Here is a 16,603-nt window from a genome sequence, read left to right as displayed (position 1 = left end):
AACACAAATAAGACAATAGTTATGAATATAAATCAATGGTAAAGCTATCAGTTATCAAATTTCAAATAGTTCCTCAGCAGAAATTAACAATTAAGTTACTCGCATAAGTGTCTGAAACAGAATGTAAAATCTTGGATTATAGGATACATATAAATGGGCAACAAACAATGCCAATTCGAGCACAAATTGTGGCTATTTCATGCATTAAAGGTATTAAATCATTTTTTAAAATCTCAAAAGTTGTTCTTCTAAATGAAATAATGTAAAAAGTGATACCTTTTGTCACAGATGTGTCAGCTTCTGAAATTGCATCATTTTTTCTTTTCAGTGCTTTCCTTTATCTGGACAAAATGTTTCATCAACAGGCAGGCTACTCCAAACATGTAGAGGAGACCACATACATAAAACGAGAAGTCATATTTGTTTGTCAAATCAAAAATCCAGCCTAATCAAAGAGAAGACTCATTAAGTATTCCAGCAATAGATATCCTTAGACTTTAGACATTTCAGTTACTCTTCATTTTAATTTAGTGCGTTTAGATTTTGCAATAAGTGCAGTTGTAATGATCTCTTTATAGCACATATACTAACCACAGATTTTTCCCTGACATAAAGCTAGGTTATTTTTTGGTAAACCTCAAATAATGTCTGAGTTTTATTGTAAACATGATCATGAATCAGAACATGCAACAAGGGCATTGCTCATACTGGCAAAATAATTCAACCCCCACATAAAATTGACCTTATTGTATCAAGTTCAAGAAGTACAATTTCAACATTTTTGGCATCACCAGGGAGGACTGTGGCAAAATACAGGAAGACATTTATAAACTTGAAGAATGGGTGTGTCATTGGCAAATGAACTTCAGTGTAGGTGAAGCTGAGGTGGCACATTTTGGTAGGAAGAATGAGAAATCCACATACTCCTTGGAAAATAGGTGTCCAAATGGGGTACAGATGTATAAATTATGAAAAGTAGCAATGCAAGTTAATAAGACCATAAGTAAAAGGGAAGCACTGGAGTTAATTTCAAGAGGTATTGAATTGAAAAACAGAGATTATGCTAAACATGTGTTGAACATTGGTTAGACCACACTTGGAATACTGTGAATTGTTCTGATCTCCAGATTATAAAAATGAACATATGAATTAGGAACAGGAGTAGGCCACTCGGCCCCTCGAGGCTGCTCTGACATTCAATAAGATTATAGCTGATCTGATTGTAACCTCCATTCCACATTCCTGCCTCACCCGATAACCTTTCACCCCCTTGTTAATCAAAAATCTAACTCTTCTTTAAAAGTATGCAAAGACCCTGCTTCCAATGCCTTTTGAGGAAGAGAGTTCCAAATACTCATGACCCTCTGAGAGAAAAAATTTTTCCTCATCTCTGTCTTAAATGAGTGACCCCTTATTTTTAAGCCGTGACCCCTAGTTCTAGATTCTCCCACAAGAGGAAACATCCTCTCCACATTGACTCTGTCAAGACCCCTCAGGTTTCAATCAAGGTTTCAAAAGAGGCAAGAGTTGCCTCTTACTCTTCTAAACTCCAGTGGATACAAGCCTAACCTGTCCGACGTTTCCTCATAAGACAACCCACCATTCCTTATATTAGTCTAGTAAACCTTCTCCGAACTGCTTCTAATGCATTTCCATCTTTCCTTAAAAAAGGAGACCAATACTGTACACAATACTCCAGACATGGTCTTACCAATGCCCTGTATAACTGAAACATAACCTCCCTACTTTTGTAATCAATTCCCCTCACAATAAACAATAATATTCTATTAGCTTTCCTAATTACTTGATGTACCTGCATACTAACCTTTTGTGATTCATGCACTAGGACACAGATCCCTTTGAATCTCAGAACTCCTTAATCTCTTACCATTTAGATAATATGCTTCTTTTTTATTCTTCCTGCCAAAATGGACAATTTCACATTTTCCCACATTATGCTCCATTTGCAAGATCTTTGCCCGCTCACTTAACCTATCTTTGCAGCCTCCTTACGTCCTCTTCACAACTTACTTTCTTACCTATCTTTGTGTCATCAGCAAATTTTGCAACCATACCTTCGATCCCTTCATCCAAGCCACTTAAATTATTAAAAGTTGAGGCCCCAGCACTGATCCCTGTGGCACAGCACTCGTTATATCTCACCAACCAAAAAATGACCCATTTATGCCTACTCTCTATTTCCTGTTAGCAAGCCAAGCTTCTATCTATGCCAATATGTTACCCCCGACATCATGAGCTTCTATTTTCCGCAATAACCTTTGATGTGGCAGCTTATCAAATGCCTTCTGGAAATTTAAGTACTGTACATCCACCCCTTTATCCACAGCACATGTGAATCCTTCAAAGAAGGTTAAACATAATACACAGAGGCACTGGAGAAGGTGCACAAAAACATTTCTAGAATGATACCAGACTGAGAAATTATACCCATTAGGAAAGATTGAACAGGCTGAGGCTCTTTTCTCTAGAAAAGAGATGACTAGGAAGACCTGATACAATTCTTCAAACTTATAAAGGGGATTGATAGCATAGATGTAGAGAAGATTATTGCAAGATTTTAACTCACTTAAAATCCATTCACTTAGATAGAGTTAAAAATGAAGCCTGATGCTTCAATTTGCAGGAGAGACCAGAACTGGGAGCCATAAGTACCAGGTAGTCTCTAATAAATTCAATAGCGAATTCTGGAGTAGAGTGGAGTGGAGTGGAGGTTACAATCAGATCAGCTATAATCTTATTGAATGTCTGAGCAGCCTCGAGGGGCCGAGTGGCCTACTCCTGCGCCTAATTCACTCTGTGGCATTTGCACAAACTAACTGCTCCCAGACAATGATGTACTAGTAGGTATTCCCCTTGGAATACAACATGACTTGGAAAAGTAACAGAGCACAGAGTTGGACAAGCTACTGGAAGAGGGAGGACAAAGGGGCAAATGGCTCTCAGCAGGAGGCCACATCCACTCAGAGTATTCAGGGAGCAATTTTCCAACCTGAACCTCAACAAGGAACAATGGGCTGGATTTTACCATGCGCAACAGGGTCATTAACGGAAGTGAATGCACGCGGTACACCTGCTCCTGCTGTGATTAAACACTGGCCGGCCAATTAGCATCCGGCCTAGGTTAGGACGTCCTGCAGTAGTGGGGTCAGGCCGTGATCCAGAAGGAGGTAACAGTGCAAGATTGGAAGGGCCGCAATTGTGGGGAAGACACCCTCAGGGGCAGAATCTGGCCGTCCATCATCACCAAGAAAAGACAGCACTGTTTACAAAGAGCTGAGAAGGAGAGTGAAGCCGTAGGGCAAAATATCTGGCATAATCCTGATGACGCCTGTGGCAGCTGCAATCCCTGTCACCCTGGGTAAGAAAGGAGGAAATAACACCCGCTCCTCCAGGGCACCTCCCAGCGGATCAAGGTGACCCATTCCCACAGCGTCGACTGCCAGCAGCAATAGAGAAGGTGAAAGACAGGTGGGACCACAGTTTGATGATGACTTCCTGTGTGTGTCCTCCTCCAGGCTGTGACTGGTTGGCTGGACGATCTCATACCACAGGATGGGAATCCCCACCAGAGCAGGCAAGCCTCAGTGGAGGTGGCAAAGGAGGTCATTAGCCATGGGGCCATCCAGAGGGTGTTGCTGCAGTGCTGCAAGAGGCTGACTGACCTCCTCTGTTCTGCAAGGGTGAGTGGCAAACCTACATCCTGATGTGGGCACACCCCAATGGGAGGGTATGCAGTGATGTGCATGTGAAGTGGGAAATGGATCAATGAATGGCCAGTGGCCTGAATGCATTCTCAAGGAGCCTCGGCATCCAGCATGGCTTCGAGGGAATGTGGAGCGGTGGATGGAAAGGAAGGGTCACATGTGAGGACCATTGTCAAGCAGTCTCACCAAAGATGAGACTCATCGCTCTTCCATTGTCTTTGCAGGAGAAGAGGGCCCATAATGCCCATGAGAGGTCGAGGACCAGTGGTGGAGTGCTCAGCTTGGCATTTGTGATGGTGATGGATGCTGCAGCTGGCCAGTCACCTGAAATGCATATCCATTGGCCTTGCAGAGGCCGGGGTTTATGGCGAGGGGTGGGGTGGTGGGGGGTGGTGGAATGAGAATCTGAGAGACCATCACTCAGCCAGGAGTGGCAGAGGCAGGGAAAAGAATGAGCTTGTCTCTTCTAAAGGCTGGGAGGGCATCACTCTGTGTCATGGGTTAAGTGGTGCAGCTGTGTCCAAAATGCAGGAACCTCTATATCAACTGAAATATGCGATGCTGGCCTTGGTTCTGTTGGCTTCGAATGGTCATATGAGGTTGCAGATCAGAAGACTGTGGAGCACAGATTGTATGGTTGAAAGTCTTCCACGTCTTCAGGAGAAGTGTCTCATGAGACTCACAAAACTCCCTAGTAACCATTCCCTATTAGCCATCAGGTGCAGCGTCAGGCCAGTCTGGATCCTCCTGATCGTCTTCCAAATCCCCTTCAAATTTGTCTTCTGAGGATGCAGGCCAGTCAACTAGTTAAGGGGTATCCACCAAAGAGGTGGCTCATGACCCTGGTAAAGAATCCACAAACTGCTCATTGCAGTATACACCGGCGCAAGTCTCCCTGGTTGTGATGGCATGCTGCACTATTCACACCTTGCAATCCAGAGTGGGGAGGGCCTGGCACCTGGCCAAAGAGGATCTAGTTGACTGGCCTGCATCCTCAGAAGACAAATTTGATGAGCCACCAGCTCTGTGCAGGCAGAGGAATCTCATTTTGAGCAGGCCAATGGTGGCCCTGGTGGATGCATGGCTTTCATTGTATCTGTGCTCAGCCTCTGTTTGTGGATTCTTTACCAGGGTCATGAGCCACCTCTTTAGTGGATACCCCTTATCACCAAGTATCCATCCCTCCAATAACAGTGCTGGGGAAAGAAGTTGTAGCACCTGGAAGTGCCCAAGAATGTAGGTGTCATGATAATTCCTCCTATTCACAGAACTGCCTGATCCTCATTCGGTGGTCACATACAATTTGTATATTCAGGGAGTGAAACCCCTTAGGATTCACGAATGCCTCTGGCTGGGCTATGAGAGCCTTGATGGTCACATGTGTGCAGTCTATGACTCTCTGCATTTTGGGGAATGTAGTTATTGCACCAAACCCTCTGGCTCTCTTAGCCTGACTGACCTCATCCATTGTGTAGTTGGTGAACTCACTTGCTCTCCTGAAAAGTGCATCAGTTACCATCTTGATGAAGTGATCCGCACAAGAGAGGAGGGATCCTGGAAAGTTCCTTTCTGACCAGCCTGAAGACCTTACTGAAAAGTACTGCCTTTCGCAACTTCCTTGTTCACGTTTTCACTTACCCGCAATTTGTACTTAGTACATTCCATTGCCCATCACGTGGGAAATGTTCACTTATCCACGTTTTCTTCTCCCCCTCTCCTCTTTCCCCAGAAAGATGGCAGCCACGACAGGGCAGAGACTGGAATAGTTGCAGCTGAAGTGCAGCCCGAATGAAGAGGTTAACCAGGAAATGTCTGAATCTCTTGGTTCAAAGCTGCAATAACAGCTCTGTTCAATTTTGAAATCTTCACTGATGTATTGCTCAGACACTCCCCTGTCTGTCATATACAGGTACTGCACCACAATTTGCTGTAGAGTAACTGCCCATACCAATGCTGCCCTCACATTGCTGGAATCGATCTAATTGTGTCCCATTGAAAAGCATTTTCATCATTCGCGATTTCGCCATTTGCAATTTTTCATGAGAATGTAACCTCCATGAACGGCAGGATTTTACTGTATCTGGGTGTGATTTAGTCATCGCAATTCTCCATTCATCAACAATCCCACCTTGCCCCTATGCAAATGACGATTAGAATGCAAAAATAAAATCACCGCAAAATATATATAACAAAGCAAATTTATCAATGAAATCATTCCATATCGCATGCAAATGTGAACTATTCATCCTTGTGCATTCCCTTGGTGCCTTTCTTCCACATGCCTTTGCCTCACCTAGTGCTACCCCAACACCTACAGCACTGCTGATGGAAGGCTGCTGACTTTCAGTGGAGGAGACCTCAGGTGGCTTTGCAGGATGACTTCGACCTGCTCTAGAAGGCTTGGCTTCTAACTGCAGCATTTCAGCAGGGGCAGGAGCGGTTTGGGCTTGGTCGGAGGATGAATGCAGACTTCCAGAAAGAGGAGAGTAGGTCCGTGTTCAATGGAGCGTTAACAATCCTAGTAATCTGTTCAAGGACAAACTGTTGCTTTGCTGTGACACCTTGCAAGTTCTCTCGCACTGTGTAATCGACAGCAATGATGTCAGCAAGCTGATCTTGTCTGACGGCAGACTGACCTCACATGACTTCAGCCTGAGCTTCCACTGCAGCACTTAGACTGCTGGTGAAACCTTGCTGCTGTTGCAATGGAATCGGAGACATTGGGCATCAGGTGCTGCGTGATGGTGGGTCCACAAGTGTGCTGCTGGAGCTGGCCACCACTTCCATGTTGGGAAGGATTAGCTCTTAAGTTTTGAGCAAGGCCCTGTGCCAAGTTGATGTTGGACTCATCCATGCTCTTTAACATTGACCACAGGCTTTCTGACAGGCTCCCCAGTGCACCAAGTGTTTTGTTGAGTGTACTCATCAGTGTTCCTCTGTAAGCTCCCAAATCGAAGCGCTCATCTGAGTCCTCGGCAGCAGAACTCATGTACAACCTCAACCCTCGGACGGGCCGGTCCCTGCACTATCCTTGTTGCCTGCCCTGGCTGCAGGCCACTTATGTCGGCTGTCTTACCAATGCAGATCCCACCTCTATGCCATCCTCTTAATTATGCGTAGTGTCCGGATTTGAGCTGGACGCTGTAAATATGAAATCAAGTGACAATGTATCTTCATGATTATCATTGTCTTCTTGCTGTTCCACCACAGACTGGACTGGTTGGACTTCTTGGATATCTGAAAGGAGAAAGGCACAAGGATAAGTTTGTGGTGCAAGGAGGGAGGAAAAGTAAGAGGTTGTAAATCAGAAGAGATTTTGGGAGGAGGGGTAGATGTGAGGATAATTGGGTATGAGGATACTGTCATTTGCAGTGGTTTCAGCCCCATTGCTGGCCACAGCTTCAGTAATGGCATCCCAATAATGGCAGGCACTATCTCCTCCATGGGAGTCAGGACATGTGGGCACATCTGTCCCCTTCTGATTAGCTCCTGCTGCCTCCATTGTTCACCACCTTGTCCTGCAAGTGAGAGGGAAATGTGCCAGTGAGTGTCGTGCAATCTCAGGTGATATGGTTCTCATGGTTGAGTCGCCAACAGTGCGTACAACATGTAAGATGTGAGTGTGAGGCTTGCAGCAGTGCTAAGTGTGTGAGTGTGTGGTGGAGCATGTGAATGTTATGGAGGAATACTGATTGATAGAGATTATTGATAGGTGAGTGATAGGAGTGTGGTGAAATGAACAGAGTCTGAGGTTATCGGTGTAGTTGTCAGAAATGGTATTTAAAGATACATTCACTGATCTTGACCACTCTCTTAAGTTCATTGAACTTCTTGCAGTACTGCATCTAAATCCTTGGGACTTAACTCCTGGCATTGATCACCACAGCTATCTGCTCCCACTGCCTTCCGAGTGTAGGACTGGAGGGCCTTCTGACCCCCTGTGGATACAGGACATTTCTCCTATTCTCTACTTCATTCACCATTGCACCAGTGCAGCGTCCATAATCCTTGAAGCCCACACTCTACCATGTTATGCCTTTATTCAATGTTTCCCAGTGTTTCCCAATGATTCACTTCCTGCACAATTGCCAGCACCTACTCCTGCAAAAACCTAGCTGGAGGTGTAGGCTTGTTTTAACTGGCTCTCGCCACTCATGTTATAAGCCCTCTGCTGAAGCGCCCAGCCAATCGACAATGCAGTTAATGCTGGCTGAATGCTGAAATCATTTAAAATAGCAGGCAGCTCAAAGTTGGCATGGTGCCTGAATGACAGGCATGGGTTAATCACACATCATGATCCCTGTTTTTGGGTGCTATCCAATTTAGCCCCCCTATGCAAAAGTAAATAGATGGACGGTAATTGGAGGCATCAGGGTTGTGTCACATTTTGGAATTTTTTGACCATTTCTCCAGGGAATATACTTGGAGAAAAAGCATCGCTCTTCAAATGTTGTTTTCTAATATGTGGAGTTATCGTCTCCCTCCAGCTAGACACAAAGGTTGTACTCAGAAGTAACAACAGATAACGAGGTAATACGCACATTGTTATCAGCTGGAATGCACGGTCTGGTGGAGACAAATTCAAGAGTAGCTTTTAAAAGTGAATTGGATAAATGCTTGAAGGAGAAAAAATTTCAGGAATATGGGGAAAGAGCGGGGGAGTGGATGGTTCTTTCATAGTCAACAAAGGCACAATGGGCCAGGTGGCTTCCTTCTGTGCTCTATGATGGTATAATTGTACGTGTCCCTTGTCAATAAGGACAATCAGAGCGTAAATATCGAGAAGTATGTTCATTCCAAGTGGAAAACAAGTTTTTTGATTACTGTAAATTCGAACTGATCTTGTACTTTGTTGTTCAAGGTCACTAAAGTAATTTTTCAAATGGAGCATTCCAATGGACATGTTGACTAATGTGGACATTTATGTTTAGGTGATGGATTTTGCCGTAGTTCCGTTGGAGCATTGAGGGCTGCTCAGAAATCCTATGTTAAGGGTGCTAGTATTTTTAAAGGAGATTACTTTTCGTCGTTTGGTAGTACAGAATTGAGTATTACTGAAAAAAGACACTCTGGTATTCTTGCAATTGTCCTAATGAGTGTCAGGGGAAGCAACAACTTTATACTTTGTGAGAAGAGAGTGCTGATTGGTTGGCAAGTGTACTCTGATTGATAGAGGTATTGCCATGGAAAATGCACCAGTTAATGGTGACTCACAGTTAACTGCCAAGCATTGTTTGAAATTTAAATCAGGCAGCTTGACTCTGATTGGTCAAGACATTGCCCTGAGGAATGAACCAGTGAATAGCTGTCACTTATTTTGTTTAGCTGAGACAGGCGCAATGTGCATACATGTTCTTTCTGTCTGCAAAGAACAGGGCCCTGTGCACTAATATATGTAGTTTCCAGTACACGCAAATGCACCAAACTGCGAGCCTGACTGACAATCTTAAATTGGTTGTCAACGTAATTTTTAGCACACTGAGGATTATTTAGCAAATTATGTCCAATCACAGAATCACACCTAACGTTGGACACTGTTTTGAGTTTGCAAGCACAGGTTGATTGCTTACGGTCTGTATCTTGCCTGTTGTGAACAGAGGAAGGGGGGGACATGCTGTTTGATACGATCCTCCAGTCGTTGGGACATTTGGCCTACATACCTAGCATCACACTGGCACTGAAATTCATAGTCCACATTACTCATTTGTGTGATAGGCAGAATATCTTTTTGGCTTGATGGCAGCATCGTGTTAGTGGCAAATACTTTAAAAAAAAATATCATTTTTCCTAATATTACTATGGGGGATGTGTGTGTGTTATGTGTGTGTGTGACTAATTTAATTAAACTCAAGACAGTCGGACTGCAAGGCTTGAATCATCAAAGGCTTGAGGTGCAAATGCATTTATTTTGGGATGGAGATGGACAAGCTAAGATGAGATCCCAGTTGATACAGTTTGAATGGAAATTTGCATTAAGAGATAAGTGAGAAGTGAATTGTTAGCTGTTTGAATTTCAAAAGAGGCATAACAGGAAGCTTTACAACTTAAGAACATAAGAACATAAGAAATAGGAGCAGGAGTAGGCCATTCGGCCCCTCAAGCCTGCAGCGCCATTCAATAAGATCAAGGTTGATTTCCCCAGGCCTGAACTCCACTTTTGTGCCAGCTCCCCATAGCCCTCAGCTCCCCGATATTTCAAAAATCTATCTACCTCCTCTTTAAATACTTTCAGTGATCTGGCCTCCTCAACTCCCTGGGGTAGAGAATTCCAGACATTCACTACCCTCTGAGAGAAGAAATTCCTTCGCATCTCAGTTTTAAATGAGTATCCCCTCATTCTGTAACTATGTCCCCCTAGTTCAAGATTAGGGGGCTAATGGCAAAATCATAAATAAATAAGGCAAAGTTATTAAGTGTATTTTTCTCACAAGTGCTGACCATAATGACAATATGAAAGATTTTTATATTCTGGGAAAGGTGACTTTCAAAGAAAGTTTGGAACAATGGGTATAAAGGTCAAAGGGGGATAAAATATATTTAAGGAAAGATTGAAAGCTGTATGAGAGTGGGCATATGAGATTTTGAAAAGTGGGCTGTGTAAAGACAGACTTGTGAAAAGCAACCTCTATCCAACCCAGAGAAGTGTTTGCTTGTTCCAGAAAACAAGGTTTTGTTACAAGCCTTGTATTTCCATGCTTTAGTGAGAGGGAGCGGGAAGCCCTGTGAAATACCTCCCTTATAGCAACAGTGGGTACCTTGTGGTAATATTGCTGGATGTTTTATAGATTAAGAATCTATTTGGACTGTTGCTGCGAAAAACATGTTTATTTGTGAGTCTAGCTAAGTAGGAATCTTTTGGGAAATGTTGTAAGACTAAATTTTACTGTATAACTGTAATCTTGTGTTTTTAAGTTTTCTTTTGTTAATAGATGTTTTAATTTAATATTTAAAATCTCCAAAGTGGTAATGGGCTCTTTATTTCTGACTTCAGTGCACATACCTTCCCGTAATAAAAAGATAAATTGCAAATCGTTGTGATAGCTTGGCCAAGTTTTCCTTTGGGATTTGGTCAGCCCAGCAATTATCACCTGCCATATCATAACAATACCACTCAGGTTGTTACTGCCTAGTAGCAGCATGAAACAGCTAGCTTCACCTGTTGCTCAAATTTTTTGAGATACCTTGCCCTTCCAGGGTAATCTGAGGTTGACTGGGCACTTTTCAGGGCCAAAAGTGACAGCCTTAGGGCCGTTCATGTGTTTGCGCGATATACAGCACAAAATGATCTGATCAAGTAGCCATTATCCTGCAGGATGTCTTTAATATGCCCTATTTCAGCATCAAGCTTGCATAGTGAGAAAATGGCTTGGGCCCTATTTACGAGGTTGCCGAAATGGCCAATCTTATAGCGCATGGAACTGCAAGAATCCCAACGCATGTATTAGCCAATGAAGGTAGGCTTGTAGTAGACCATAGTAGAGAACCTCCTGGCAGATTTCTCAATTCATATGTCAAGGAAAGAGCATTCATTTGACTGCTCCATTTCAAAACTGAATTTGAGTGCAGGATGGAGCTCATTAAGAAATGCAAGGAAATTATTATATGCTGCTACAGATTTTCAGCTAAACAAAATAAGTGATAGCCATTCGCTGGTTCATTCCTCGGGACAATGCCTTGACCAATCAGAGTCAAGCTGCCTGGTTTAAATTTCAAACACTGCTTGGCAGTTTACTGTCAGTCACCATTAACTGGTGCATTCTCCATGGCAACACCACTACCAATCAGAGTCCACTTGCCAACCAATGAACACTCTCTTCTTATACAGTATAAAGTTGTTGCTTCCCCTGACATTGGTATTCTTGCAATTGTCCTGATGAGCGCAAGACGAAAAGCTTTGACCAAATGTCTTTTTTCAGCAATACTGAAGATGGCTTTTTTGGCGACTAACACAGAAAGAGTTAACAGTGCAGTATGACAATCTCATTTGGATGGTCCTTGCAGCAGCCAAGGGTGTTCATTCCGAAGTTCATTGTCCCAAACCTCTGAGGTTGTAGCATTCTTTCCTCAGACAACACAAATTCCTTGACGTTGAAGCTGAATTCATGGCCTTCCTCAAGTGCAAAACTGTACAGAGTGCAGCATATTGGGAGTCATGTAATTTACATGGGTCTAATTAACTATTGCAGTCGTTCTGTTAAAACAGATAATTCACATGCACAGTGTCACAAGGTGATTGACGCTCCCATGCAAATGAGCCCATGGAACTTGAGCAAGCAGATTATCAATGTGGCCAAAAGATCTAAGAAGTTTATGTTTAACGGAATAATAGCACATAACCAACGAGAAATGCTGAAGTGCAAATTTCCTCAATCCTTTCATCATTGCAATGCATAACTGGCAATGATCATGAAGAATTTCACCCAGTAAGTTACAAAAATATCACATAAATTACTGCACATGTGAAAGACAAAATTCGAAGCTCATTCTACCGGTTAAGAATTTTGCCATGCTGAAATCACAGGCAATTTGGTGAGGGATTTAAAACCAGGAATGAGAAACTGGCCCTTACACTAAGTGCAAGCTTGGAAGGGAGCAAGGGGAAGGGTTTGTGGTTGCGAAGCAAGCTTCCTATCCATGGGTGGCTGCCAATTGGCCACAACACATTTTATTCAGTGTGTATAAAGGGCAATCAGTGGACCATGCACTTCTAGGTCAGCATCCCACACTACAAGCCACACCCACCATCAATTATGAGGCCAGTTAAGGCCATTATTAAGAAGGCGATTAAGAAGGCTGACAACAAAATGGAGGAGTTGAGAAATGTGCTGGTGAGCTGGAGCAACATGTCTTCAGTGTAGATGTGAAAGCTGACAGCACATCATTGGAGGATTTCACTGAGGGGCTACATGTAGATGAGAAATGAGAAATTGCTGCTGGCAAGATCAATATTTCAATATTGGCGACCCTGATTCTGAGGATAAGATGGTTCGGAAATAGCAACCAAATGCCCCTTATCTCCTGGAGACATTAGATTAGAGCCAAAGCAACATGGTCAAGTAAAGTCAAATACAAATTGCACTCAATTACTGTAGTTTTAATAAGTTTCTGATATATTTAAAAGTGGTAACGGAGTGCAGTTTAATCAATTCAGCTGTTTATGGGTTTCTCACAAAAAGTCAATGGGCAGAATTCTTTGCTGAGCGGGCGAGCACACACCCGACCCACTCAACTGTAAAATAGAGTGATGACGTCGGCTGAGTGTCCTAGCATCATTGTGCACTCACGCGATATTTCTGTCGGCGGGCGCTAGCGGGAGTCCAAGCCATACCTGTCATCAACTATGAGGCCAGTTAAGGCCATTAAGAAGGCAATTAAGCTGTATTTTACGTTGCCCATGTGATTTCACGCTCGTAACACAGGCAAAATGGGTAGACAGGCAGCCGACAATTTGCTAAGCTTCATCCAAGGGTGGGATAAAAAGGGTCAGCAGCTTTGGCAGTGTGAGTAGTGAGGAGTTTTGGAGATAGTTTGCTGCTGGTTGCTTATTGGTACCTGACAGCTTCTTGGCATTTCCAGGCTTCATTTCAGGGCTCATTGGTGTCTCCAAGGCCCCCGTTTGGACCCTTCCAGGCACCAAGACATTATGGAGATTGTGCTGTCCGCTGGTGCAACCTCCTCTGAGGAGGAAGAGAGGGGCAGAACGGAGAGGAGGCCAGGTGTCCCTATGCAGCTTCCAAGGGAGGGAACTATGGGAGGAGAGGCACAGACACAAGGGGTGCAGGGCCAGCAGAAAGCCCAAGGCGGAAGGGGCCACAGAAGATGCCACTATCCTGCTGCCAGATTTTACAGGCAGCGATGCAGCTACCTCAATAGATCCGCGGTGCAATGCCGAAGGAGGGTCTGCCTCTTAAGGGAGACCGAGACCTCCATTTTTCAGATGATTGGGCCTGAGATCAGCTCTGATTGTGTGGGCAGACACCCCATGCCAGTGGCTCTGAAAGTCACAGTGGCCCTCAACTTCTATGCCTCCGGCTCTTTCCAGGGGTCAGTTGGGGATCTGTGTGGAGTGTTCCAATCAGCTGTCCACAGTTGCATCAAGCTGGTGACAGAAGCTCTGTTCAAGCGGGTACTGACCTTTATTCTTTACCATATGGGTGGAGCCAGCCAGGCTGAGCGAGCCAGAGGCTTTGCAGCGATTGCTGGGTTCCCCTGCGCCCAGGGTGCCATTGGCTGCACACATCTGGCCATCAAGACGCCAGCGGGTCAGCCGAATACCTTCGTCAACAGGAAGGACTTCCACTCCATGAACGTGCAGATAGTGTGTGATCACAGGATGCTGATTCTACAGGTCTGTGCAAGGTACCCAGGCAGCTTCCATGACGCTTACATCCTGAGAGACTCCCAGGTGCCGAGGCTCTTCAGTGCTCCAGCCTGACTGGATGGATGGCTGCTGGGTGACAAGGGCTATTCATTGAAAAGGTGACTCGTGATGCCTCGTCACCACCCAAGAACAGAGGCAGGGAAACGTTATAATAGGAGTCATGCCGCCACAAGGACAATGATAGAGAGGACCATAGGTCTTCTTAAGATGTGCCTCTGATGCCTGGACCGCTCAGGGGGCGCACTACAATACCCCCGAGAGTGGGTGTCACTGATAGTGGTTGCATGCTGTGCTCTCCACAATCTGACACTGGCAAGGGGGGACACACTGGAGGAAGAGGATGTTGACGGAGCTGTGCAGGCCACTGATGATGAATGCAGTAGTGAGTCAGAAGAGGAGAACACTGAGGGTGTGTTGGCAGACCTCGGAACCTTCGGGGAGGTAGAGACACCAGGGATGACTTGATCCAACACTCCTTCAGCTAGGCTCCTAAAGATCTGTTTCCACCTCATGCCAGGGCTGCCGCCTCCATCCTGGATGTCTGAAATGACCCTTTGATTTGCACCCAAAGTCTGCGCAATGCCTGTGCAATAAAGTATCCAGCCACTCATGCCCAGCATTACATACTGGCATCCCTGCACCAGAAAGAAGAAAGATGAAGCATACTCAGGTCATCAGAATCAAAGCAAATTTAATGTTATTGTCACCATTACTGGTGTTGATGTCCACACCAGCAGACATATAAACCAAACATAAATGAACAGAAAATCACCCGTGAACTTGTGCTCATGGTGCTTTTAACTTACGTTTCCAAATGCTACGTCTTGGATGCCCCCCTCCCCTTCGCTGGCACCAGCATTGGAGGCGGCCTGCTGACTCTGCTGTCTTCTTGGCCTTGATGACCTTGGGCGTCATCTGGCCAGTGGAGCCTGTGCTGACCCCGCCTGGGAGGGAGCGACCAGTGCCACGGCTGGCATTTCCCCAGTCATCAGATGCCATGGTCACTGGTGGAGGGGCGTAGGAGCTGCTGCCGTCATCCAGAGCGTCCTGAGAGAAGCCCGCACCTAGCTGGGATACTGGGTGCCCCATCCACCCACCTCCCACATTGGCACTGACCATTGACAGCTGGCACCCTTGAGGTCCACACGGGGACTGCCACACTTTAACATGTCTACACACTGACCCACGCCAACACGGTACTCACCCTTCCTGAGCGCAGCGGGTCATTGAACCTCTTCCGGCACCGCACCCATGTGCGCCGCACCATATCATAGCTGCTAACCAGCTCTGCCACCTCCTCCCATGCCCTCTTTGTGAGGTGCGGTGGCCTCCTCCTGCCATCTTTGGGGACAAGGGTGTCCCTCCTGGCAGCCACCTCCTCCAGGAGGACCACGAGACACTCATCCAAAAACTGGGGGGCCGATTGCCCACCCGACCTGCCCTCCCTCCTGGTGTCTCCAGCCGCACTCGCACTCACTTTGTCAACGCAGAACAGACGTTTTTCCGTGGCAGCCTTCCAGGGACTGCCTGGGCCGTTTTCAAACCGGCCGCTAGGTCGCCATTGGGCCCAGTAGCCGACAGGCCCCCCGCCCCCACTCAGCCTTTCTGACCAGTGCGGAGCCGCGTTTCACGATGGGCGGGCCTTAATTGGCCAGCATGAAATCGCGGCCGGGGGCCAATCGCAGGTGGCGGCCCATTTCCCGGCTGACCCCAGGCCTGCCAACCACGCCCGCTCGCCAAACTCAAAATTCTGCCCAACATTTTTAATCAGAATGTCTAGTCCTGGCTAATTAATGCTCACATTTTTTTCCCCCCTTTTTATCAACATTTTCATTATTCTTTCTAAAACATCCCCAATCCTCTGACTTACTGCTATTCCCTGTAACATTATAAATCTCTTCTTTTAATCTAAAGTATCCTTAACTTCCTTAGTATGCTACGGATGTTTCTTGCTGAGTTTTTGTTATTTTAATGGAATGTATTTTTATTGAACAGTTTGAATTGTTTCTTTAAATATATGCCACTGTTTATTTACCACCATACCTTTTAGTCTATTTACCAAATCAATCTTAACAACATCTCCCCTCACACTAAAGTAATTGGCTTTGTTTAAGTTTAAGATTCTTGTCTGGCACTTTAATATGTTGCTTTCAAAGTTAATATGGAATTCAGTTGTGTTATGATCACTTTCAAATATTTGCTTTTAAATGGACACAACCAGTCCTTCATAGCCATATAAAGAAAAACTTACATTTTTATAGCATCTTTCACAACCTGAGGATGTACTGAAACACTTCATGGCCAATTACAGTGAGTACTATTGTCAATGTTGCAATATATGTTTAACAATCCTATTAAAAATTAGATTGATAGGATTGAGTAGAATGTAATTATCCCCCTGCAAGTAGAAAGTTTCTGCAAATGACATAAATCAGCAGCCTTTCAGCTTCTTATGCTTCCAATTTAGTTCTGTCAGCACCACACTGATATCCATATT

General features: G+C 44.9%; 1 protein-coding gene across 1 annotated transcript in view; it reads right to left on the bottom strand.

Moving 5' to 3' along the window:
* Window positions 1-295: 295 nt before the first annotated feature.
* The window catches only part of LOC144694092 (monocarboxylate transporter 14-like), a 73,533-nt gene continuing 57,225 nt past the window's right edge, over window positions 296-16,603 (bottom strand). The window contains exon 5 of the mRNA XM_078564451.1: window positions 296-445. Within this exon, the coding sequence (XP_078420577.1) occupies window positions 312-445 (134 nt within the window). The 3' untranslated portion in view covers window positions 296-311. The remainder of the gene's footprint in view (window positions 446-16,603) is intronic.

This window comes from Cetorhinus maximus, chromosome 19 (assembly GCF_964194155.1).
Source record: "Cetorhinus maximus chromosome 19, sCetMax3.hap1.1, whole genome shotgun sequence".
In the NCBI taxonomy this organism is placed as follows: domain Eukaryota; kingdom Metazoa; phylum Chordata; class Chondrichthyes; order Lamniformes; family Cetorhinidae; genus Cetorhinus; species Cetorhinus maximus.
This window is presented reverse-complemented; position numbering and strand designations above follow the sequence as displayed.